General features: G+C 36.5%; 1 protein-coding gene across 2 annotated transcripts in view; it reads left to right on the top strand.

Annotated features, from left to right (window-relative positions):
* The window catches only part of tmeff2a (transmembrane protein with EGF-like and two follistatin-like domains 2a), a 58423-nt gene that overhangs the window by 23313 nt on the left and 8749 nt on the right, over nucleotides 1-26361 (top strand). Inside the window, exons 3-5 of one of the 2 annotated variants that reach the window (XM_016538427.1) lie at nucleotides 3063-3192; nucleotides 9492-9518; nucleotides 23799-23895. In XM_016538427.1, coding sequence (XP_016393913.1) covers nucleotides 3063-3192; nucleotides 9492-9518; nucleotides 23799-23895 — 254 coding nt within the window. Of the gene's footprint in view, nucleotides 1-3062; nucleotides 3193-9491; nucleotides 9519-23795; nucleotides 23896-26361 lie in introns of both variants that reach the window. The other variant, XM_016538426.1, reaches the window with a different exon arrangement.

The following is a 26361-nucleotide window of genomic DNA, read 5'->3' as shown; positions in this document are numbered from 1 at the left end:
AGCTACAGGCAGGTGAGTTTTAATTAGGGTTGGAGCTGAACTCTGCAGGGCTGCGGCTCTCCAGGACCGGAGTTCGCCACCCCTGCTCTATGTTTTAGGTCACAAAACATTACAATAACACAGAATGAATAAAATAACTCATGCACGTTCATCTTTCCCCGCTGCTGTAACGTTAGCAGTTTTACTAAATGCTATGCATTTAGCCCTATGTGACGTCTGTTTTTATATTGTTTATCAACAGTATACATTTTTATATTGTTTGGATTAACTAGCGGAGTAGACAGATATGAATGTTTATTAACCATACTGAAAATAAGTAAATATTGTTAGCTGATGCTAATTGTCTAGCTAACGAGCTTGCTGGTGCTAAATTGAGGTCATTTTTAAAAAATAAAGTCCAACTATTTTTATTCAACCACCTAGATAGATTACATCTGGGGGAAAATAAAGGATGTGATGTTCAGAACATGGTAACTACATCAAAGTGGGAAGTGATGCCGTCTGGGGGCATTTGGCCAGGGGTGTTTTTACACCACAGACAAGGTTTGAGAAGAAAAAAATCATTATGAAAATATAATTATATTTTCCTTAAAATGTTCTATCTAACTTCAGGCCTTATTCTCATGTCATATATAACTGTGATGTTCTGCAAAACAACAAGCTTTAAAACACTTTTTTCTTACTGGTGAAAATCAGATGGTCAAATCTGTTTTCTCTCAGGTACTTCGCAGTGTAAGCTTCACAGTGAACATTACTACATCACTCTCGTCAATGTAGTCCATATCAACAACAAAAATATATCTTTTTAGAGATTCCATTTAGTGGTTATTTTGGGAAAATCCCAGGTATTTTGAGCAGTAGGATTATAATTTTGTCTTTTTGATTATTTTGTCTCCATACAAGTGGAGCATGCAGAGTAGGAGAAGTATAATGGGTCATCCATTTATTGTCAGTGAATTGTCGCATCATGCCAGTATTACTGATTATAATGGGATCTGTTGGCTTTTGACGCATCTAAGTTTGAAGGTGTTTGGCAGAACGTCCAGTGTAGACAGCCTTTTGCAATCCACTTTGCTGCTTTTCCATTATTTTTCTATGTACGCATGCACTATACACAGTGCATTCATTGTTAGTTGCATTCATTTTTCGTGACTTTTGCGGTATCTCATGCATTTCATAGCATTCTAAAAATGCAACACTCAAGTTTAAAGAAGGTTCCTGTTTAATATTTTAAAAAATGCAGCTACACACTTTACGTTGTTTTCATTCCACTACCATGCCTCTCTCGTTTTTAAATGCAAAAACACATTCTGTAGCCCCTCAAGCTATTACAACGCAATGCAGCAATGACCATGCCGAATGCAGACACATTGTTAATCAATATTAAGTTACTCGGTATTAACTTGTCTGTTGGAATACTTTGGGAATATTACACTCTCAGTCTTGCTTTTGAATGCCTGTAGTATCATCTTGGAGTTGTACTGACTGCAAACTGGATTTGCTCTTTTGACAGTTTTGTAATGCTATGTTTTCTTACCAGACGATCTTATTAATATTTAATTTGTATAGTATTATTTTTGTATACAGTATATCACCCTAAATTTATGTTAAATTCTATTTATTAAAAGAAAATCCATCCGTCTATCTTTTTCCTTTTTGTTGTATTCTATCCTTACAGTATAATCATCTCCTGTAGACCTAGTTTTTCTTTTTTCCTCATATTTCACCCCCCTCTCTCTGGATCTCTTGCCAGTGTTGGCTCAGAGCTCTCTCATCCTGCATAATATTGCTTCTCAGCCGATAAAACAGCAAGTACAAATCCCGCTCCAGAATCAATGGGCACAGTTATTCCTGTGACCCCTGCCAACCAGCTGGCCACCAGCCACACAATCCCTCAGCCAACATGTGAGCTGACAGACCACTGCAGCCCTGCACTGTACCCGGCCTCCCCGGGGGCCTGCTGGACCAGACACTGTGTGTCTCTGTGTGTTCAGGTGCATATGTGTGTGCGCTGTGGTCAGACTCTTTCAAAATACCTGCGTGAGGTTTGGAACAGCTTCATTTTCCACCAGGCCACCTAGTGAGTTTAAAATACCTGCTTCTCCTGAACTCGAACTTTAGTGGGTTTTCAAGAGATTGACTGGAATATTTGAGAAGCACTGAAGTAGATCTTTGTCTTTCTCTTTGAATAGTTTAGCTTTTCATAAATCTGGGGATGCACTAATATTGAAATTATGTGTGAAACAGATTCAATAAATTAAATCTAGATAATTATATAACAAATTTTGTTATGGCCACTATAATATATATTATATATATATATATATATATTTTTTTTTTTTTCAGATTTGTTCTCTTAGATAAATTTTAAAGTCAATTTACCTTTTTATATTTCCATTTTTTTAGAATACATTTTTACTAAACATTCTGCTCAAATCTTCAAACCTAAATTTCAGTTTAAAAAGTATAACCAGTTATGCAAACAACCTGAAACCAGCAACTTGTTTCACAATATTTTGTGATGTATTCCTTCCTGGCATTTTCTTACTGTAATCATCTTTTTCCGGCTGGTTTGGGAACGTGGGCAGTGTAGTTGGCAGGCTGTATTTCGGCCCTCGGAGCTCACAGTAGCTTTATTCACATTCAGATCACGCAATTCTTATTCTCTGCTGTGAGCTTATCTAAAACCCCCAAAGTAAAACGCTGCTAAAACATCACAATTAGGCTGTGAGAGATATATAGGTCAGTTTCATGCTTAATTCTTATTCTTGCGTAATACATTACATCATGTTCTTAAAGAAAGACCCCTTTGTTCCCATCTCATGCAATGCTTAGAAAAATATGAATTTTATTTCATTGTTGTTTTTTCCTGAAAACTACTGTAGGAATATTAATATACACTTTATTTCAAAGTATTTATAATTATTTATTGCCCTTATATTTCAATTCTGCAAATAACACAATCACAAAGTTGCAGTACTATAATGCTAATGTTGGTCCCATGTTTTCCACATCTCATTTTTCTCACATTTTCTAATGCCTAAAATCCCTCTTTTTTTCAGTGCAACAATGATTATGTTCCTGTGTGCGGCTCCAACAACGAAAACTATGAAAACGAGTGTTTTCTGCGGAGAGACGCCTGCAAACAGCAGACCGAGATCCTGGTGGTCTCTGAAGGATCCTGCCCAGCCGGTACGTTCAGTCGTGTGTTTGGTGTCTCTTGAAGGTTAATCCACAGCCTAATCATTTGCCCATAAAATGTGAGTATGAGGTTATCAGATTGAGCAGAACTGCAATTTACTCATGCCTCAGCTCTGAATCAGACAGGGACTCATATCTGTGTTGTGTTAAACATGTTATACTGTACTATAGTCAGACAATACCCATAATACCTTTTACAGGCTAGAACCGTATATATTACTGCTTTGTGTAAAGCTTTTGCTGTGTTTTAAAACCTGCATTCAGAGCTTTTAAAGGCACAAAGGCTTTTTCACAAGACTGCTATGTTGTTGTATATGATTTTAGAAAAACGTCCCCCTTTTTCCTCTTATATTAAAGGAGTAAGCATTGCATGTTTATGGCAAATCAACGAGCGAAAGTGTGTTCTGTGGTCAGTAAGATGGTGTATTGCGGAGGCTAAAGCAGATGTTTGGTGCTCTGGGAGTTGCTGAGTCAGACTCCATTAAACAGGGCCTAAACACACTGAAACCTCTAAAAATGATCTCTAGGGAGAGAGAGAGTGTGGGAGGCAGTGTATTTGTGCTTATGGAGCATCCAGAGAATGAAACGTGTGTGTATGCAGGTAAAGTCATAATTCAGTCCCAGCAGGATGTTGGTTCTCATCTATGCCTGAATGTGTACGAGCATGTACTTGTCTGTAGGTGTTCTGGAAGGTAAAAGCTAATTTACTGAAACAAGCTGCAGAAAACAAGAAGAGTGTTTGTCTTTGTCTCCGGGAAGCTTGAATGGCGCCACTGAATCATCTCTCATCATCTCTCTGTTTGGCTCTGTCTGTCTGAATACTTTCCTGTCATCTTTTGCTTTTATTTCTCTTTTTACCAGACCAGTCTGGTTCATGGATATAACTCTGAAAACAAAAGCTGAAATTATAGTTGTGATCAAGGATGTCTTGTTTGGCTAAGCGGTGCAAAAAATCACAGTTTTTTTATATCTATCATGTTTTGTTTCCTTCTCGATTAAGTAATCAAATTAACTAGAGATGCACCGATTGCAATTTTTTTGGCCGATTCCGATTTCCGAACCGATCCGGGCCGATCATGAGGAAAATCGGCCGATTCCGATCCCTGGCCAATCGATCGGTGCATCTCTAAAATTAACCACATATATCTGCAATTGCAGAGAAAAGTCTCCAAATGAAGATAATTCAAAGACATTACACTATTGTGACTGCGGACTTGCAAAAATAAATAAGTAATTAAATAATTTATATACTACTACTGTTATCTTATGTTCAATAAGGCTGCATTTATTTTAATACAGAAAGTAATATAGTAGAATTTAATAACAATTTAACATAACTTTTCTATTTGAACGTTTTAAAATTTTATTTATTCCTGTGATGGCAAAGCTGAATATTCAGCAGCAATTACTCTTTGTTCTAGTCTTTGCTGTCACATGATGCAAGAGAAACATTTCTTATTATTCATGTTGAATACATTTGTGCTGCTTAATAATTTTGTGGAAACAGTGATATTTTTTTAGGATTCTTTGATGAATAGAAAGTAAAAAAAAAAAAAAAGCATTTCTAATCTTTTCTGTTACTATAAATGTCTTTACTGTCACTTTTGATCAGTCGAATGCATTCTTGCTAAATAAAAGTGTTCATTTATTTAAAAAAAAAAAAAATCTTACTGACCCCCAAACTTTTGTATTATATGTAGTGTGTATATATACAACAGCCCCACTAATCTTGACTTTGTAGCATGGTTGAACAACTACAAAACTATAAAGAAATGTCAATAGAGTTTTTCACCATATTATAGTAGAGAAATTGTAGTAGAAACCATAATTCAAACCTGAAGCCCATCAGACATTCTCAACAGATGCATTCAATTCCTTACCAATTTGATTTTGACTATGTTCAATTCAGATTTAATAGTTCATTTTACCCACATCATTATGCCAAGGATTAAATTATGTGGTTGAACAAAAAATGAAATTTACCTGAAACCCTGGTGAATGCTTAAAGCTCTGTCTACAAGAGCTTTAAGTAAGACCAAAAGAATATATCCACAGCCCGATGAGATTTTCACACTTTCAGCCCTGAGGACGTTGTGGAAAGAGACAGAGAAATGGACTGCCTCACAGTTTGATGCTTGTACCAGCTCATCTAACTCTTTGACACTGATTTCCTCTCCACTAATTCCCAGGCAAATGATCCAGCAGCTGACAGATGACCTACAGAGATAAGTGAAGTGTATCACACTCTGCTATTTTCTTTATTTCTCCAAGGCTGGTTGCAGCTCAGCTCCTCTGTCTTTATTCATACATCAGTATCATAACTTGAAAGTGAGCACCTTCATGCACCAGGAAATAGAACATTGATTGTAATAACCGGAGAAGTATTAAAGGCGTCATATCACATCATATTACATTTTTATAGTTTGTCATATTTTAGGTTTTCATAGATTTCCCATTGGTTCTTTTTCATGGATATTTCCCAGCCTTTATCTTGCTTTTGGAATTAAATGCTCCTGTGCCTTTAAGAAACACCTTTGCCATTATAAACATATGTGACAAAGTTTACACTATGAAAACTGATGCTTACAAGTAAGCCTGCAATTTCTTATCCATTACAGTATAATGCGGAGGTGTATGCAACAAACATTGAAAAGTTTGAGGTCAGAAAGATTTTTAATGTTTTGGAAAGAAGTCTCTAATGCTTACCAAGGCTGCATTTGTATGACCAAACAGTAAAAATAAATAATATTGTGAAATATTATTTAAATTTACTATAACTCAATTCTATTTTAATATATTTTAAAACATAATTTATTGCTCTGATGTTTAAAAATATTTTTGTAAGATTGTAAATGTATATACTGTCTTTACTAAATTATTTTGGACAGTTTTATTTATTTATTTATTTTGCACAAGGTTTCAGATTTGGGCCTGTGGTTGTTGCTCTCCATGGTGCTGAATCCCATTCTGCATGTTAAATGATGCTAAATGGATTCCCAAGTGTCATTGCTCTTGTCAATAACAATCCTTCACTTCTAGTCTACAGGCAGTATTAAAAGTTATGGTACTGTTTAAAGTCCATGAGTTACTGGCATAGTCACTAAATTCAGCTGTAATCTCATTTACCAACAGTCATTTCCAATACTGTTTGGTGAAATCATGTTATTCCCTTGTCCCACTAAATAATTTCACCATCCTTTACTGCTTCAAACCTCTGCTCTATCACACTTGACTACTGAAAATTGATTGTAGCTTAGTTTCTTGCTGTGCTTCGTTGAAACTTTCAGAAAGGTCTTATGTGCCAAATTTTTTTTAAACAAAGCTCTGAGTAAGTACTTTTAAAGGTATTTAGTCTGACTGGGGTATAATAAACTCTATGTATTATTATGTGCCAAATATTAAGAAGTATGGCAGAGGTAAGTATATGCTTCTCTCTTTTTTCTGGCATTGATAAGTGGGCTATTTACCTCGCAAACGGGCAAGTTCACCGCTGTGCTGCTGTAAGATCAGTGTGAATAATGCGCTGATTAAAGAGATGGGCCATGTGCTTATATTGAGTTTTCAGTGCGGCGCAGGGCAGCTAGCCATTAGCTTAGTGGTGCGTAACTGTAGAGAGGAGAAGGCAGTTCATTTTCGACATTGGAAATCGAGGTTAAGATAGCCTTTCTCCGTAATCGCACTCCATGTAGTGCTAAAGTAGCTTTCTCCATGCAGGGAGCATGCATCATATTCCAAGAAATGACTATTACATTCACAAAACTCTCACATAAACAGCTCAACAGGCCTGTTTTATCATTAAGTACTATGTTACCTGACGCACACATGTCGTTCAAGCACGCTGTTCTGGATATAGTTAATTGTGTGTTGCACAGCGGCATGTTAAATTACAGCTGCGTTTGTCTCTGCTGACAGAGACCATCTGCCTCTGAGCCTCCAGCTCAAGTTCACTCAACCTATTGCATCATGGGAGCCCAGATAAAAAAAGTGCAAAGTCACCTGATAACACATTCTTCCTGATAAATGACAATGGCAGAGGAGATGCGTAACCCGCTGATACCTCTGAATGAGGAACAAAGGTCTCTTACACTTAATAAGACTGCTGCCATTGTTGTGTGCCAGCAAACTCAGCAGAGTCCAGTCTCACAGGAAGAAGTGTGCCGAGAAACAGACTGTTCGTCTCGCTTTACTCTTCCAGCCACACTGTGAAATAGACTTTTTGATGTACTAGGGAACTTCATGAATGTTTGAGGCAGTGGAAGGTTTTCCACTTTTTTAACCCAGTGCTTCAGGACAGGTTCATTGGTTCTGTTTAGTTTTAGCCGTTTAAGGTCTTCAGTTTTTATAAGGAATGATGAATTGAATACAAGGATGGATCGTTAGTGAATACAAGGACGGATAGATGTAGACTATTTATCTGTTTAACCCTATAAAGTTGTATATATCATTTTAAAAATGTAGCTTACTGATGACTCTACTGTACATTATTAACATCATCAATACCTGAAAAAACTTTTGTACTTTTGTACTTCTATATTTTTTACATATAATTTCCAAAATGTTGGCCTCTGTAGCACAATGCACAGATACCTGTTTGCTGAGATATTGTTGAATTTTGATAAAGCAATGGCAAGATCAATAATAATATGATGATTAAAGCAAAGTAATGCTACGTTTATTGACGAAATGAACAACCAATTTTTCAATTTATGATACAGCAGGTATTTTAGAAATAATTATTTCTATCATATTTGTGATGTAATTTTATGACGCCGAGCACAAATAAACATCATCATTAAATCATTACATTTAAATGAATTAAAATCTAAATATTATTGTACTAGGATATATTTAGTGAGAATTGATATATATATTTGGTTTTTTTTATATGCAGCCTGTTCTGTCATTTAATTTTTATAGTGAAAATGAATTCAGTTCCAATAATGTTCTTTCTACCAGATTATTGCTCATAATAATAAATGTACACATTTTGTTGTCTGGCTGTTATGTATGTCAAGCTTTACAGAGTTTACTCACTTTATACATATATGCAGGTGAAAGCATGTGAAAGCATATCAAATAAACAGGTAGAAAGTATTTTGACAGGTTTAGACATATTTTTTGCATTGAAGCCATAGCTGAGTTTTTCATGTCCAGATGGCCAGAGAGCATCGCTCAGATGGTCAAAGACAGATTGTGTGCGGCATGTCTCTGAATTAAGAATGCAACTGTCAGGCAATTAGAAAAACTGACAGCAAATAAACCAGTCTGATGCCTATGGGATGTCCCCACTTTTCACAAAAACAAACCTGTGTGTGTGTGTGTGTGGTTTCACAGTGAACAAAAAAAATCTTTTTTTTTTATTTATTTTTTTACCGCTGGACACATGTTTTTAGCTTCTTGCGATGAAAATTGATTTAAACTGTACAGATGTATTTAGGAATCTAAATCTATTTAATAAATTCTTGCTTTGTATCCAATTGCTTTGTATCTAACCCATAGACCCACACATGTAAATTACAGTGTGTTTTTGTTTGAAGATACGTATGCATAGTTATATCTTGCTATCCTTTCCTCATTTCCACTTGAGTGTCTTTTTATACCATCATATCCAGTGCATCATTTACATTATGATACTTGACTATACTTGATTTTAGAGTCATGTTTAAACAAATATTGTGGCAGTAAAACCATGAAGCCCTGGACTTTTCTGTTGTTATGTGCAAAGAGTGTGCAGAAGGGTTATAGTTTCTATGGTTTAAGTTGAAACACCGATTCTAAATCAGACTGCGATGAATCAGAGTATGTGTGCATTTATAATATCTCCCTCTTGCATCATTCGTGCAGCCCACTTCTGACTACATGAGCCAAATGGGTCACATATTCACCTTTGATCCTCCCACAGTTCAAGTACACAAGACCACATTTGTACTGCATACTGGGAAAGTGTGCACAGACTCCAGAGAGCCAGATGAGCAATAATGTACATGGTTTATCCATCCATCCCTCCATTTTCCAAATCGCTTGTCCTATAGGGTCATAAGGTTGCTGGAGCCCATTCCATTGTATGGCCAGTTAATCACATGTACATTCTTAAAAATGTATTTAATTCAATTTATTTACTTATTTTTATTATTGGTCTGGGAAGTTGACAAATAAACGACATGGACATGAACTTTAGATGCGGTAAAACCTGTGTGAATTGTTTGACCCGTATTGGATTGACAAAAATGACAGAAATGAAGACTTCGAAGAAGACATTGATGTAATGTTCTGCTTTTTGTGTTTTACAGATGCTGGTTCAGGATCAGGAGATGAAGGTAAGGCAGACCAGCTCAAAATATTCCAATTTTGACACCTGAATTTGTATGCATACTGCTCATTAAATCACTTTGCACTTGTTTACACTTCCCCACACATGATGCTCATAAACACACACTCACTTCCTCTCAGCCTGTCAGCAGTCATCTGCTCTCCTCCACAAGCCACCCACTGAAACTGAGATTCAATTACACCCACTCACGTATTGTTCAGAGAAACAGAATTATTACACTCTTCCCCCCAAAGTGCAATGTCTGACTGACAGTAGAACAGTCTGCGGCTCGAGCCGTATATTTGTATCGCTTAAAATGTGTCACTCTTCTTTGATTTTAATCTCTCGCTCTTCCAGTCAACCCTTTTATTCTTCTCTCTCAACCAAACAGGCCACATCCGCTAATTGAGTACTGTAACATCCCCCTGCATGCTGCTGCTTATTGTGGTCTTGTTTTGCTAGCCATTTCCTGTTTACTAGATGTGGTCTGTGCTTTTTGCAAAAAGCAGCAGCTTGGTTGGTATGTGTCATTTGGACAGGGCTATTTTTCCCTGAGGACGTTTGGGAAATTTATATTTCACAGTACTTTGTGATTTTAATCCTCTGGAGTTTACAGAGAAATTGAATGCCATCCGGATAAGAATGTCTGCAATTGGGGTATATTATTTTTTCACAAATATATATATATATTTTTTTTTTTTTCTTTACCATCCAGTAAATACCGCAACTAAATTTGCATTTCTTGTCATGCTGCCTTTTGGTTTGACTTAAGGATAATATTAATATTGTATTGTAAAATATTATTACAATTTAATAATGTATCAGTTTCTTTAAAAAAACACTACTGACACCGAACTTTTGTTTTTTAAATGTAAGTCAGATTAACACAGATTTCATGTGTTAATAATTGAATCACAAACATTGTTTAGAACAAGGATTTTTAAAATGAAAAATAGTAGTAGTATGTATGTTTGAGGCTGTAAGTTTACTGTAAAACTGTAAAAAGTACTATACATACAAATTTGAATCATAAATGTTTCTCTTCAGGTTGTATACAATGCTCTAATAGTGGGTAGAAACTATGTTATAATATTTTCCAGCTATATACAATAATACTCTTAATAGCTTACTTGGCTTCAGTTTAGTAACAATATAAAAGCTAATTACTTTGCAAACAACATGTTGTCTTTATAATGTTGCACTTAACATTTTCTTACAAAATATAAACTGGTGTTTACAGCTGCCTTTATATGTGCCTTTATATATACAGGAGTAGTTTTCTAAACCAGGGCTTTTCAAAAGTTTTAACTACTCCTGCCGAATAGTGCTTATGAAGGACTTAATTGATCATGAACTTCTCATTTAACAAGTATGCCAATTAAGAATACCTAGATGTTTTGTTAGGAAAATGGTTTTGTGTTAGTAGATGAAAGCAAATGGCTCTCTGCAGACCAGAACAATAGAGACAGAGAGAGTGGAAAGACAAGATGATGAGGGGAGAGGAGAAAATATGTATAGAGAGACAAAAGAAGAGTGATAAGAGACTGGAGAACGTGCACATCGATAAAATGAGTGGAGAAAGGAAGGAGAGGGAGAGGAAGAGGGAGAGGGAAAGAGAAATGGAAGGCAGATAAAGAGAAAGATAAGTAAAGAGGAGGAAGAGAAAGATGAGGGCGATAAAGGCTGGGTGAGGGAAGAGAGAAATGATTGCGGTTTATAGATGGAACAGAAAGAGAGTGAGAAAGAAGGGCATTTAGGTAAGCACAGCACTATCGGTGTGATAAAAATCAAATGTATTTCAATGGCTGCAGATAAATCATATGGGTTGCCTACTGGGGATGCAGGCTGCTGGACACTTACGGCAAAGCACAGAGAGAAGCCGCCCTGAGGGCCATGTAACATCATCTGTATGAGAGGCTACATGCAGAATAACACGGTTTACACTTTAGACTAAAACAATATAGAGAAACCAGTGATTATTATGGTTGATGCTAAGAGATTAGGCTTTTTCTGATTATCAAATATTTCACAACAGATGACATTACTTCTAATTCTAATGAAGTTTAGTTACCAAGTTATCTTGTATAATGATTCCCATCAACAGTGCATAACATTGGATTTTAATGACTCCATTTAGTCCTATATGGATGTACCTTCAAACACACATCAAGCACTAATAAAATATGCATTATAGCATATTCAAAAATATTTGCATGCAAAAAATTGTCTATCATTGATACACAGAATGGTCATTAATAGACCTTAAAGGGATAGTTCACCCAAAAATGAAAATTCTGTCATTAATTACTCACCCTCATGTTGTTCCAAACCTGTAAGACCTTCGTTCATTTTCTGAACACAAATTAAGATATTTTTGATAAAATCCGAGAGCTTTCTGACCCTCCATAGACAGCAATGTAACTGAAACATTGATTTGAATATAAATGAATATAAATCATGTTTACCTGCAGCACAGAGTCTTTCCCAACCTGCACATGCAATAAAGAGCTGCTTCGTCATTGACAAACAGTAGAAGACATTCGCAAGTTTTGTTTCCTACAATGGATTGTTGGTATATGTTTTCCTTACCCAGCATTCTTTTTGTTCCTTTTTACAAAATATCCTGTTATTATTGCAGTTTGATAAACCACACATGACTTTATCATATGTCAGTCCCGTTGACAAGGGATTTATCAGTAAAATTTTACTGGGGCACAGTGGTATTTCACTGAAGCTTGTGCCCCAGTAATTTTCACAACTCACAACTTTCAAAACTGTTTTATGGAGTTTTTTTTACTGAACAATCGGTATGTCGTTAAACAACATTACAATCCATTGAACACACTATGCCTCACAGCCTTGTTTTCATTCCTGTCAAAAATTAAATATGGCACCACCATGACATATGGAAAAAGATGCTGTTTGGAGTCAGCTGGTGTTCTTATGGTAGGTAGCAGGGACTAATGTGGTCATGCTAACCAGCCCAACATTGACCCCTTGTTAACATTAAATGGTGTTTTTTGTTGTTGTTGTTGTTGTTTAATTTAGTTTAATTGCAGTCCTAATGTTTAAAGACAGTCTTGGAAAAGTACTAGAGAAACCACCTGAGAATTGTCTCATTAGATCTAATTAAGTTAATTTACTTAGCGCTATTTTTTTCCTTTTGGGTTCCATGAGAAAAATATATGGCATGAGGGTGAGTAGATGATGATGAAACTACCTTTTTATTTCTATTTATATTTAATTTTATTGTGTTTATTTATTTATTTATTGCGCTTTGCTTTCAATTCAAGAAGCAAATATCTTCGTTCCATCGCTGTGAAGCAAGAAACGCCCCATTTTATTCAATGATTAATAGCTGTATCACTTCAGCTGTCAAAACTGCAGCAGTACGGCTCCAGCAGCACTTCATTATTTCTAATTACTTCCAAATGTAATCCATTTACTGTGTATCCAGGGCTCTGCATCTAGAATCCATTATGTATTTAATTTTGGTAGATTTTCTATAATCAATACAGACAACACAGACACAGGAAGCAGTCTTTAAGGGAGTTGGCTAGTGTGCTTTGGGTTTTCGTTTTGTGTTTATTTGGTCTTTGCAGCTGCGGTCGACCGCGTTTGATCTTTCACATAAAAATGGTTGTTAAGTCGTGCCTTAAACTGTTGTAAAATACTCCGCAGCTTCTACCGGAGGGAAATTAATGACCTCACGTTCCTGAGGTGACGACAGTCAGCTGCACAGCCGTCTGCGGGTGAGGACCTTCCTCAGTCACCGTGGTATCACCATGGTAACAAGCTTAGAGGAATGAGAAAGAGAATAATCTAATCTCCCCATTTCAGCTGCTGCGATAAAGACGGGCGCAGTGCCGTCTGGAATGGGAGGTGAAGACTAAGGAAAAGTGTCTGGCTGTGCTCAGAGTTTGTGCGCTTAACATTCAAGCTGAGTGTGAACATGTGCACTGTTTCTGTACTGCAGTCCTTACTGAGTCAGATGCACTATTTATCTGTATGTGTCACTGCGGCTGGAAAAGGCTTTTAAACCATCGCAACGGATATAATTCATAAGTTCATCTGATAAAAAAGCCCTTTTGAAAAGCTCTCGGACTGGGAAAACCTGTCCATAACCTAGCTTCAATGTGAGGGTGGTGTTTTATCTTGGATTATTAAGTTTATATACTACTTCTAAGGCTGAAACCTATTTTGAGCCAATAATTAAAGGATGGCACATTGTTTATATGCTAAATTAATATTAACTTATGAATTACTTCTATTGTTGAAAGATGTTTTTGGCTTATAATCTATTAAAACATGAAAGCTATACAATAAATTGACTAGCAAAGCGTAAAGAGGAAAAGGGAATCAGACTTTCAAAATTTTGACATCCAAATTTTAGCTATATGTTTAACGCATTACTTATGTGCGCTTCTGCAGACAGGTTGTGGAGAATGTTTGTAACCCATTCTCAATGGGAAAGTGCCCAAGCAACATTGCTCAAAATAGTTGCCCGTTGTATCATCAGCCTTAGTGCTACATTTATATTTTTGAATGATTTCAAATTATTGTTGCTGCTTAACTGCTTAAAAAATGCTAATTCAATGCCAAATTTTTTAATCTTAACAACCTAATTTTATTTCTGGAAATCCACTTGAGTTTACCTCATGCCTTCTTTGGCTACATGAACCATTTTTGCTATTAATTGAATCTGGGCAGGGCAGCTATAATTCCCAGCATGCTTTGCTTGGAACTTGATTTTAAGGGGCAAAAGTAAAGACTTTAATGTCCAGTTACAATTTTATTTATAACCGTTTCTGGTAAAGATGGGGTCCTGAATGTTTCTTTATTCTACTATTTAACATGATCAAATGCTCTTTCTAGTTGGTAAATGGTTAGTTGGTATAACCTAGTAATGCGACACAAATGAAAATGGATCATGCCGTGGGCAGACATAAAGTCATGTTGGGGCTGCTAATATGGTCACTAAAAATAATTTTATTACGTTATGTTGAATGAACAAATGATGTTTTCTGACAAAGAATTATTGAACTAAACAAAGAAGGAAAAAATCCGTTGATGTAACCTAATTGATTTGTGTGGAACGCTATGCATGATTAAATCAAGTAAATTCAAACCACTTTTTTCTGTATCCTTATTCTCCACAGCTGAGAGAAAAGCAGAATAAAAAAGGATTTAGTGCTTCCTTAATGTATGAAAATTGAAAATAACATTGAAAATGTAAATTACTTCTGTTCTTATCACAAACAAGACATAGATTCGCCCTTGTTGTCTTTGTAGCAAACCATTTCAGAGACTAAGCTATTTCCAGCCCCAACAAGAAGTAAAATGCAATCATTTTATGGCAGCATCTATTCATTCGCGATTCGTTCGGAGCTCTGACAAATACCTCCGGAGTTATTAATATAGTCAGGGACTTTGCAGATGAAATGTAAATCTCAAGCAAACATGGAAGGCGCTGAATCAAATGAGACAAAGGTGTACTGGGGGCTACGTGAACCTTCTGTCGCTCAGAAATAAATGTGCTGTTTTAATGTGGGTCATCCTTGGGGCAGAAGGGGATTTCTATTAAAATTTATTTTGGGAAATACAATATAATGATACGGGCAGGCTGGGAAGAATGGGAAAGTGGCAGAGAGGATGAACAGGAATCACACTAGACACAAAAAGATGAGCCGTTCACGGTAATGGTGGGATTATATGGAGATTAGCGCACTAGACGGGTCAGGAGACACTGTGATTGATGAGCCGTGGCAGGAAGTGGCAAAATGGCCTCAAGGTCACAAGAGAAAGTGACAGAAAAGAGCAGAGTTCATTTTGGCTTATATCCATACAGTAGAGCCGAACAAAAGTCACACACAAAGAGATGTTTGAATTTCTTCTGCCAATAGACAGAATGAATTATACCAACATAGCATATGGAGATTTACAGTCCAGGAGATGAGAAAGAAAATGTAACGTATGGAGAGAAAGATAAGACAGAGACATAAGGGAACGCTAGAGGCATTTATACAGTAACTTGGGAAAATAGACTCGTTTTTTCAGCGGCTGCATCTTTGAGGAGTTTAATCCCTTTCCGGTCGTGAATCTAACGAGGACACTATTTTCTGACAATAGTGAGCTTCATTTCTTGAGTGCCACTAAAAACGAACCGACTGCAATCTGTTCTGGTTAAAATCAGTAAAGCATCAACCCTCAGCGGTGCAGAAATACCCATCATAACAGCAGTCTGCAGCTCCCAAATTACTGTAACTAGCTAAGCCTGAACTCCTTGGAGACAAACCTCAGTGTTTGAAATGTAAACATCTAAGGGCTTGGTTGTTTATAGAGCTTTCAATTCTTAAAGGCTCATTTATCCTGGGATGCATCTGCAAAATCCGCTGAGGTTGTTGGTTTGTTTGACTGTCTTTGAATAGAACGTGTAAAGGAGCAAAGAGGAGCTCCGCTGGGCTTGAGTCTAGAGTTTGTGCTGGAGCTGGAGGTGTTTTGGAATGGAAAAGATGTTCACATTTCTTTGTTGATGCCGTTACATGGTAGGGCTTATTTTTGGCTAGAAGCATAAGTGTTGAGTACATGTTAGCATTTGTTTTCCAGTTTCTTAAGACGTTTGCAGCTGGTTTAGGAGACCACTAGTGATTTTCTGACTTAGATCTTGTTTAAAATTTTGGTATTTTTGAGTTTCGTGTGTTCTGATCACAAATGGTTAGCTGTAAATACAGGTGCCACTGGGGTCTAAAGTGATCAGATCACTCAAACTGCATTGTGTGTGAGAAATATGCGAGTACATTCACATTTATAGTGTAATGCTAATGCACCTGGATAGTGAAAGACTGCCTACTCACATCAATCAATCAGTATACTAAAACAAGTGTTAGACCTTGCTTTTCATTTACACTTACATTTAGTCATTTAGCAGATGCTTTCATCCAAAGTAACTTACAAATAAGGACAATAGAAGCAATCAAAACTAACAAAAGAGCAACAATATGTAAGAAAACAAGTAGATAGAATAGAAAAAGAATAGAGAACGCTAGTGTTAGAGGGTCCATTTTAAATAAAAAGAAAACAAGCAGAATAGAAATAGAATAGGGAGTGCAAGTGTTAGAGGGTCACTTTTTTTAAAAGAAATAAAAAAGAAAACAAGCAGATAAAATAGAAATAGAATAGAGAGTGCTAGTCTTAGAGAGTCGTGTAGATTGAACAGATGTGTTTTTAGCCATTTCTTGAAAAATGTCCTGCTTTAACGATCCCTTTAAAGAATTTTAGAGAAATGCATATACATATATTGTGCATGTACATGCACATGATACAGTATCTTTTTAAATAATAGATTTTTAAGGATCTTTTTAGGTACGTTTTAGTTGATGTTTCTTTTTTATCTTCTTCTAGCTTAGCTTAAAAGAATAGCTTCTTTTAGCTGACTTTTTTTAGCTTTTTTTGCAAAGATATATTTTAAACAGTTAATTTATAAGGCTCTTTTTATTTTATTTTTATGTTTTTCTGTTAAAATAGTTTAAGTACTTTTTAGTAAATTTATTTAAAAAAAATGTTTATTTTAAGGCTCTTTTTGGTGAATGTATAGTTTTAAATCATTTCTTTGTAAGGATCTTTTTAGGTTCTTGTTAGTATCTTTTTTATATCATTTCTTTTTCACAACTTTTATATATTTCTTTTACTGTTTATGTATACTGTATTTTTTACTTTTTAGCTTAGGTATATTTTTAAAATATAATTTTTTTAATGTATCTTTTTTAATTGTATTTAATGTACATTTTAGTAAAGGTACCTTCAAGTCGATTCACTCAATTCTAATGTGTAAAGGTTCTCCTCACTGACGTGAGATTGCTAAGTAGGAAAATCTCTTGTGAAAATGCTTTCATTTGCTTTTCGTTTGTGCATTGGCTGTTGGGTGTTACAAGGTCCCTGGTGGGCACATGTTGTTAAAGGCCAATATCTAAATTTGGTTTAGGTCTCTGAGCAATGAATCCATATTCCTTTGAGTTGAGAAATGACCTTTAACTTGAAAAAGAAAAACAGAAAAACTAGTTGTTGTTCTACTGAGGTGGAAAATCTCACGTCGTCCTTGCTAAATCATTCATCGTCAAATGAGTTCATAAGATCCGCTTCAGGGAAAATAACATTGCTCTTTTATAAATAGACAATCAGAACAAAGTGAATGAAACATAGCATTTTTATGTAAGAGAACATATTAAACTAGTTCTGTCATATTTTACGCAGTCCTCTCTGGAATAGCCTTTAGCAGCTAGCTCTTGTTTACCAGCAGCTTGCTTTGCTCTACTGATTTGGATCTTTTCTAAAGATCAGTGGGTAAAACTGGAGTGAAAGATTGGCACTGTGGTGCCAGTGGGATTAGCGGGGCTCGATGGCAAAGACTGGCACCCACAGTGCTGGAACATTTCAGCTGCTCTCTGTGCCACCCCACGCTGTCTGGGAGTTTAGATGGAAAGACAAGGTGCCAGGATCTTGCTGCTCGGACGGTCACAATCCACTGCAGCAGGGGATGTGCTGTAGAAGAAAGGAGAATTTAATAGGGGGCTTAAAGAGTATTTGATATAAATCGTGTAATATTTTATGTAAATCTACATCAAATGTTTTATTCATATCATTAAAAAGAAAACAAAAATGTTGTAAGTGGACTTGAGCAAAATGAACTGCATGTTTGTTCAAATTCCAGATTTATCAATATCAGTTTTTTCCCATCCTTCCTATATCTTAAATACAGAATTTAGGAATGCACTATGCACTTATTGGTACCATAATAGTTATTGCCTGACATATATTTTTTGTATATTGCATTATTTTATGTAGATATTGAATATTTAACTTTTGCATGCTCATTTTCGTCTATTTCCTTGCCTTCATTTAGTGCTTAATTCAAGTTAATATTTAAAAACACTAATAATTGAATAACACTGTTTAATGCACTATTAAAAATAAAGGTTCCAACAGGAGGTTTCTGCAGTGGAAGAACCATTTTGGGTTCCCCAAAGAAACTTTTTTCTTAGTGTAATAACCATTTTAATAATCCAAAGAACCTTTTTATACTGTCAAAAATCCTTTGCTCAATGGAAAGATTCCATGAATGCTAAAGGTTCTTCGTGGAACCTTCAATGGAAATAAAGAACATTTATTTTTAAGACTAATGTGTTGCAAATCTCTACCTAAATTCACTAGCATTTAAGACAATTGATTTTAGTTCAAGTCTGTTATTTTTTTTAACACAACAGTATTATGAAGGAGTTCAATCTAGCAGAAATCTGCAGGGAGTCTTTTTCCACAGCATGTAAGAAATCCTTACAAAACGTTTTTATTTTTAATCTGGGGCATTTTAGAGTCTAATATGAGATTGTGGTTTAGGGAAGGTCATTCGGTGGGTAAAGCACTAGTTGCTGTGGCCACTAATGCGAATGTTCATTTCAGCCTCGATCCTGGTCAGATCCCCTCATCAAGGCCAGCTTCTTAGCTTGCAGAAAGTGACACTTTATTGACTGCCCATCGACCGCTTAGCTGCTGGAGATGTTTTTTTTTTCTGTCTCTTTCTCTCTGTCCCTTTGTGTTTTTGTCTCTCTCGGTCTCTGTTTATGTCTCTCATCATTCATCTGTTTTTGAACGCTCTCCGTCATTGTCATGTTTACTTTGTTGTTTTGTTTCTTTCATTCTTTCTCCGTGCTACATACCACAAACGCCATTTGATGTTTTCCTCACATTTCTCATCATCCTCAACTCTTCATCTCTTTTCCTTCCCCTGCACTCTTCTTCCATTATATATGTGAGAGCGGCTCCATCACGAGTGTTATTATGGGTGACATCAGGGGCAGATCATAGTCAGAGCCGGAGATAAGCACACGTGTTAGTTTGTGTGTGAATGTAAGAAGCTCTGAACCTCGCAGCACTTCTCGTGGGAGAATAATGGAGAGCTTTAGAAACGGTACAGCTGTATCAAATGCTAGTGAAATGGTGCTTATGTATTGGGTGTACATCTAATGGACAGTATATGTGATTCTTTCTGAGTGGTATGTTAAATGTATGTGTGTTTATTTTACAAGGTTGACCCACGGTTGCAGTGTAATGACCCAGAGTGAAACTGATTCGTAGATCGTCTGCTGGGTCTTTTAGCTCTCAATGGAAGACTTTCAGCGAGCAGCACTTAATCTGGTCAAAGCTGGAAAAAATGAAGTTTTAAGCCCTAATTCCTTTCCTAATTCTTCTTCCCTAATCCCTCGAAGAAGGGCAGCCCGTTTCGGGCCTCCTTTCCTGAATTTCACACATTGGCTCTTACTTCTCTTGCCAATTCAAACCCTCATCTGGCTTTCAAAGCGCTCTCCAAAAGCTGTCAAGCAGTGGAAGAAAAGGGCCTCGGGAGCACTCCACAAAATTAGACACCTTCGCTCTGCGCCACCGTCATCAGCGGATTGATGTAATTACATGCGCAAATGGGTCATTGGCAAGGTCTTCTATGCTGTCAGGTGTGGATTGAAGAGGCAAAGTGCCAAAGGGGTTTTACGACATGCATTTCCCAATGGCACTGGGACACTCAAACAGCCTTATTTGTGTGAAGTAGGCTTTAATGGACCCAGTGTGGTGAAGGCTTAGTTGATGACCACATTATTAGAGCATTGAGAGCCTTGTACCATATTTATGGGACAAGTTTGCAGGTCATATGTCAAAATATACATCCTTACAAAATGTTTAGACATTTATTACATTTTTAAGGATTTTTAACATACATGTTAGAGTATTCAACTACAAAATCCTCCATCAAAAATATGAGTTGTCAAGTCCTCAGAAAGTAAAATATTAAGTTACCAACAATGGTATTAAAAAATATTCTTTTGGATTGAGCTCTAGTAGATTGCTAAAGCACATCCCTAATTTTGTGGCACAAACACTTTGTGACAAACAGTGCACCATATAAAAATCCATAAGCAATGTGTTGAAACAGAACACCCATAGCGTCATTCCATAAATTTAGAAATCATTGCCAGGAAAAAAAAAAGTCACATTACTGCAATACAAAAGGAGGAACAAGGCAATTTTCATCACTCTGGAGATTCTCTTGAGAAAGTAAGATGATTTTGTGGCTCATGCGTAAAACTTAAATGTCACATTCACCATGTACTGTAGAAGCGGCATCATTAGCTCGTGGAGATCAGTGGAAATCCAAAGATCCTCTTTCAGGCTATCATCTTTCCGCTGTAAGCATTATGCTTCCTACATTCACTATTGATTCAAAGATGTAATGTGTCCTCTCCATCTGTGGAGATTCACTTGACCTTTGTGTCCCTTAAGAGCTCAGCGTGTTCTTGTGTGGTGGCATCTCTTCTGGGAGTTATGGATGCAGGCTTTTATTTCATTACATGTTGGTTTTTTTTATTGTAGACTAATACAACATTGCATTATAGTAACATTGTATCTTCAAAATGCAAAATAATATACATTATATAATTTGACCTTTTAGAGTCCAGGGAGAGCTTTCTCATTATTCTCTTTGTTTACGCAACTGTTTAACTGTGATGTTCAAAACCCCTTCCATTTCACAAATTGTGTGTGTGTGTGTTAATCTGAGCTGCTTTTCACTAGATGACCCTGGAGTTACAGCATCATCCATCCGTCCATTCAGTCATTGTGTGCATTGCGATAAATACCACTCAAAAGAATCAAGTGGAATTAATTTCCATCTCATGCTTATATATGAAACAAAACAATTTATTTCGTGCAAATGGGGTAAAAAGTAATGTACTCAGTAGAACAATCATATTTATAAGTAAAGCTAAGTTAGATAATATCTGTTAGATACAGCTGTGTGCAATTAGTGCTGTGTGCAATCAGTGCAATGAATGATGGGATATGTAGTCCGGGGTGATATGCAACAGTGTGTAGTGCGAGAGTCAATGAAAATGGAAAGGGTGACCTCTGATGGCTAGCAGACGGAAGTTCATGGACCGGATACGTAACAATAGGACTCTTGAGGTTTTCAAAGAATTTGTCTTTTTAATACTCAATTATGCACTAAAAATAAACATAAAATAAGAATTGATAATGGGGTTAGAAAGCATTTATTTGTCTGTTTATGGTTTTGATCTTATGTTTTTTTGTTGATGTTTATGATTTGTTTACAGGGTTTTTTTTTTTTGGGAAAAAAAATCTAATCAGGACGTTTAGAAGGTGTGTGTACCCATGTCATCGCTATTTAACACCCGATGACTCACACGATCTATGCGTTGTTTGTTTGGGCGAAGAGCACAGTGAATGATGTGTGCTACCGGCGCCTATTTTATAGTCGCACCGGTAGTGACGTCATGGCTGTCGCCGGCCAACGAGTTGGTGTTATTTCAATGTATGCTTCAGACACGGGTCACGACGAGGCGTTCCCCATAGCGACCCCTAGAGGACGCAGTGTCTCGTTCCCCTCAGGGAACCATGGTTACATACGTAACCTGAGACGTTTTTCTTGTGCTTTTTCACACACTACGTGGAAAACAAGTTATTCTGGAACACAAAATGTATAAATTTGTTCCAGTGATTTAGCTAAAACTAGGAAACAATTTTTTTTTATATAGTTAAAAAATATATATAGTTATTATTATATATTATATATAGTTAAGAAAATATTTTCTATCTAGTCTCTTGGTGCTATTTTCACTTCACATGTGATCTCAGTTCATATACAGCTTCTCTGACCCAGACTGGAATGCTACGCTCATTCTTGCTACATATTTGTTGTGAAGGTCAGTTTCCATACACTGTGCAGGAGATGGGTGGCTTCATTCATCATCTGTCTGACAGCCCATGTTGTGCCCTAAATCCACCCCCACCTTTCTCCTTAGTTTCTGCACAAGTAGGTTTGTCCCATTAAGAGCCATTTTCTTGGACACTCACCATCTGTCTTCTGTTCATTTAAGTATCTCCTTTCCTTCCATTTACAGCAAAACCTATTCCTCTGCTCAGTGTGTGCTCAGATTGCTACATTTGAATGTTTCATAACCTTAAATGTCTTTGCGTTACACATGAAAAGGACTTTAAAGATTCTTCATTAACAACAACAACAAAAGACTTTAGATTTCTGTAGACATCCACAAAAACCAGATATATTAAATCAATCATTGACCTTGGGTTTTCGATATTTACAAACAGGGTCAGAAGCAGGATCTTTTTGGCAGCGGTTGCAGATGAAAAAAGAGGGGGTTGGTGATCGACTGTGTTTCTGGTCAGGGAAAATCGATTCAGAGGGTCCGTCTAACCGGGAGATGGAGATAACTGTTAGTGCCCCTTCCCTCCGACACGTTTCTCATTTCCACACCCAACGAGACACAACAGTTGATTCTGTAACTGTTTTCATTTTGACGCTAAATTACTAATTTAGAATCATTTTCACTGGCGGAGCACTATAGCTGGCACTATTGTGTTTAAGATGCAAGTTACTTAATATTAGCTTTTTTAATATTATGCTGTTAATATTGACAGATCATTAAACTATTGTATAAAAGCAGTTGTACTGTTGGTCTAAATATTCAGGACAACAGCATTCTCATGTGATATTGTTAAATTAAAACAGTTTGGCATTCAAAAACACTGAGATTCATTTCATTTTTGATTCATGAAAGGACACGGTGTCAGTGCAAAGTTTGCATTTGTTTTTGTCATCTACACCAAAATTTAAAAAAGAAAGAATCAATAGAGCAGAACAGTGACTAAAAACACCTGTGACTTAAACATTGTTCTTTGCACTGAAGTGTAGTATATTTGATTTGTTCTTGTTCTATCTTTTCTTACTTTTATCTGCCTGCCTTTCTTTTCGGTCTAAGTTTTAAAAATAGCACCTCATAATGGAGGGTCAGGATCTAAAGGGGAATGATGATCCTCCTCCGAGGAGACATAATTTAAATTCCATGGTGTACGGGATTGCTTTTCCCCGTCCACTGATGAGGGCAGATATGCGATAGCGAGGGGCTTTAAGCTTCGGCTCCTGGGAAGCCTCTATCGCCGGGGAGCAGGAGCGGCAAATCAGAAATCATCATGATGAAATGAGGGGCGAGGCTGAGGAAAGATCAGTGGGGGATTTGAACTTCTCATGAGAGCCAGAGACAAAGACTGAATGAGAATTATGTCTGTCCTCTGTGTCTCCATCTATTTATGAATGTTTGTGTGGGAGAAAGAGACGGACTGTGATTGCCTGCTCATCTTGACCTAAGTAATATTTGTCAGACCTTTGGTAGCTTATGCTGTCTTGTCTCGTCTTTATGTATCCAAGCAGGGAACGAGGGTTCGGCGGAGAATGGACAGAAGGAGACGTCCACCTGTGACATTTGCCAGTTTGGGGCCGAGTGTGATGTGGATGCTGAAGATGTTTGGTAAGCACAAAAACAGCCTGTAGGAGAACTAATATCACAAGAACAGAATTAAACAAGTACGATACCATAATTTTTTTGTGAATTTAAATACAACTTGTTGTTTTAAAGGGACAGTTCACCCAAAAATGAATATTGTCATTATTTTCTCACCCACATGTCGTTCCAGACCTGTATGACTTTATTTCTTGGCAAAACACTAAAGTAGTTATTTTTAAGAGAGGTCACACTGCTTTATTTCATACATTGAAAGTGGATGGGGACAAAAAAAGGACAAAAATGCATGATAAAAGCACTCTGTGTACTATATACCAAGTGCTCTGGAGCCGTATTAAATTTGAGAAACTGAACTGAAAGTCATTATTCATAAAATTCTTGCCTTGAAAATCTTCCTTGATAGTCATGGTCTTTATTTCTCATTAGTGTCGGCAAGTCTCTTATGTTCACCAAGCCTGCATTTATTTGATCAAAAATACATTATAAACAGTTATTTTAAAAAAACAGTACTATTGTGAAATATTATTACAATTTAAAATAACTGTTTTCTATTTGAATATGTGTTTTAAAATTTATTTCTGTGATGGCAAAGCTGCATATTCAGCAGCCATTACTTCAGTTTTCAGTGTTACATGATCCTTCAGAAATCACTTGGTGCTCAAGGAACATTTATAATATTTTTGTAGAAACCGTGATACAGGTTTTCAGGATTCTTTGATGAAAAACAGCATTTGTTTGAAATTGAAGTATTTTTAACATTATACATGTCTTGACTGTCACTTTTGGTCAATTTAAATCATCCTTGTGGAATAAAAATATTAATTTCTTTAAAAAAAAAAATCCAGTGTCTAAACTTTTGAACTTTTTTTTTTTCCAGTTAACTGTTCCTTTGATGTGAATACTTTCTCTGGTCAGTAACAGACAGATTGTTTTAGATTGATTGGTGCTGTCAGTAGCAGGATATGGAATATGGGACACTGGGTCAATATGGGATATTTCACATACTTCGAAGAATCTCAGTTCTTTTAATATGAACTTTAAGAACTTGCCCAAAATAAATGAGCAAGAAACAAGGCCAATTATGACAGTTTCATCATTGCTGATAAATGGCCGCTTGGCTTCGGCGCTCCAGCAATGAGAACTCATTAATATTCAATACAAAATAAGCAGAAAACCTCAACATCCACTATGTTCTTCTAACAACATCTTCATGCTATATTCAGTAAGAAACGGTTATCATTTCTAGAGAATCTGTTTGAGTTGTAAACATGTGAAAAAATCATGACTCATATGATATATTTAAAATCTACCCGTGGATGTGGAAAGGAGGTTTTCGTTGCCCTGGGCGTCAGTGAACAGCTCAAACTGCCAGCAAGAGTGAAGGAGACTACCCTTTAATCTTAATAGAAGAAGGCCTCTCTTCCTCCCTTCTGCTTATCTCTCTCAGGGTGTCTGAAGGGAATTACATGTCGGCCTTGGCAAAGACAGCCTGTAGATTCACTAAAGATTCAGCAAGCACTGGCTGGAGAGCCGGGGTGTTTGAGGCATCAGAATGAAACAGCCCAGCCTCTCCCTCCTCAGAGATATCAGCACAATTTGAGGCATTTATGCCTGAGTCGTAGAGATGGTCCCATGACAGGACCCGCTCTGATACACTTGACTGCAGATGACTCACTCACCTCACTGTTCCTCTACCAAAAACACTCTACCTCTCTCAGCAGCCCTTCTTTTTTTAGTCTCGCTCCATTTTACCATCTTCCTGCGTCATTTGAAAGGATTACTGAAAAAAATGAGATGAGCGATTATAAATAAAATCAATGCTATAAGCTGCATTAATAACATGTCTGTGTGTGTTTGTGCACTGATTGTGTGTAGTGACAAGCACCGGATTTGTTTGGCTGTTGTTTAGGGCCCTAGTCACTGATTGTGTTTAATAGAGAGAGTAGAAGAAGATAGAAGTAATATTGATTTCAGTAAATTCGCTAAAATAGGACGCATACAATACCTTGCACACACAAATATTGTGTAGTATAATCTGTTTCAATTACACTGAACTATTTTCAATTATATTTTTAACATGGAATGAACTGTTTATTTACTTTTACTTTACTTTTACTTTTAGTCATTTAGCAGATGCTTTTATCCAAAGCGACTTACAAATAAGAAAAAGTAATTAAAGCTAAAACTCTATAAATACTATATATACACACATTTAAAAAAATAAAAGAAATTAAATTCTTGCCGGTGTCCCTGCTCGGTGGAGTCGAACGGTAGAGTCAATGGTCTTTACACTCTTCGGTCTTCACACGACCGCTTCCGCGGTAAACTACGTTTCTTTTTTATTCGTTTAACAAAACTCAAATTGAATTGAGCTGGACACACGTTCCTGTTTATCACAACAAATGGCCAAGCAAAGCGTATGACACTGACAAGGTACGCTATACAGTACGAGACCAAACGCGATTTCAGCAC

The sequence above is a fragment of the Sinocyclocheilus rhinocerous genome, unplaced genomic scaffold (genome assembly GCF_001515625.1).
Source record: "Sinocyclocheilus rhinocerous isolate Xijiao unplaced genomic scaffold, SAMN03320098_v1.1 scaffold3444, whole genome shotgun sequence".
Lineage (NCBI taxonomy): Eukaryota > Metazoa > Chordata > Actinopteri > Cypriniformes > Cyprinidae > Sinocyclocheilus > Sinocyclocheilus rhinocerous.
The sequence above is the reverse complement of the archived record's forward strand: the minus strand, read 5'-3'. Positions and strand labels throughout refer to the sequence as shown.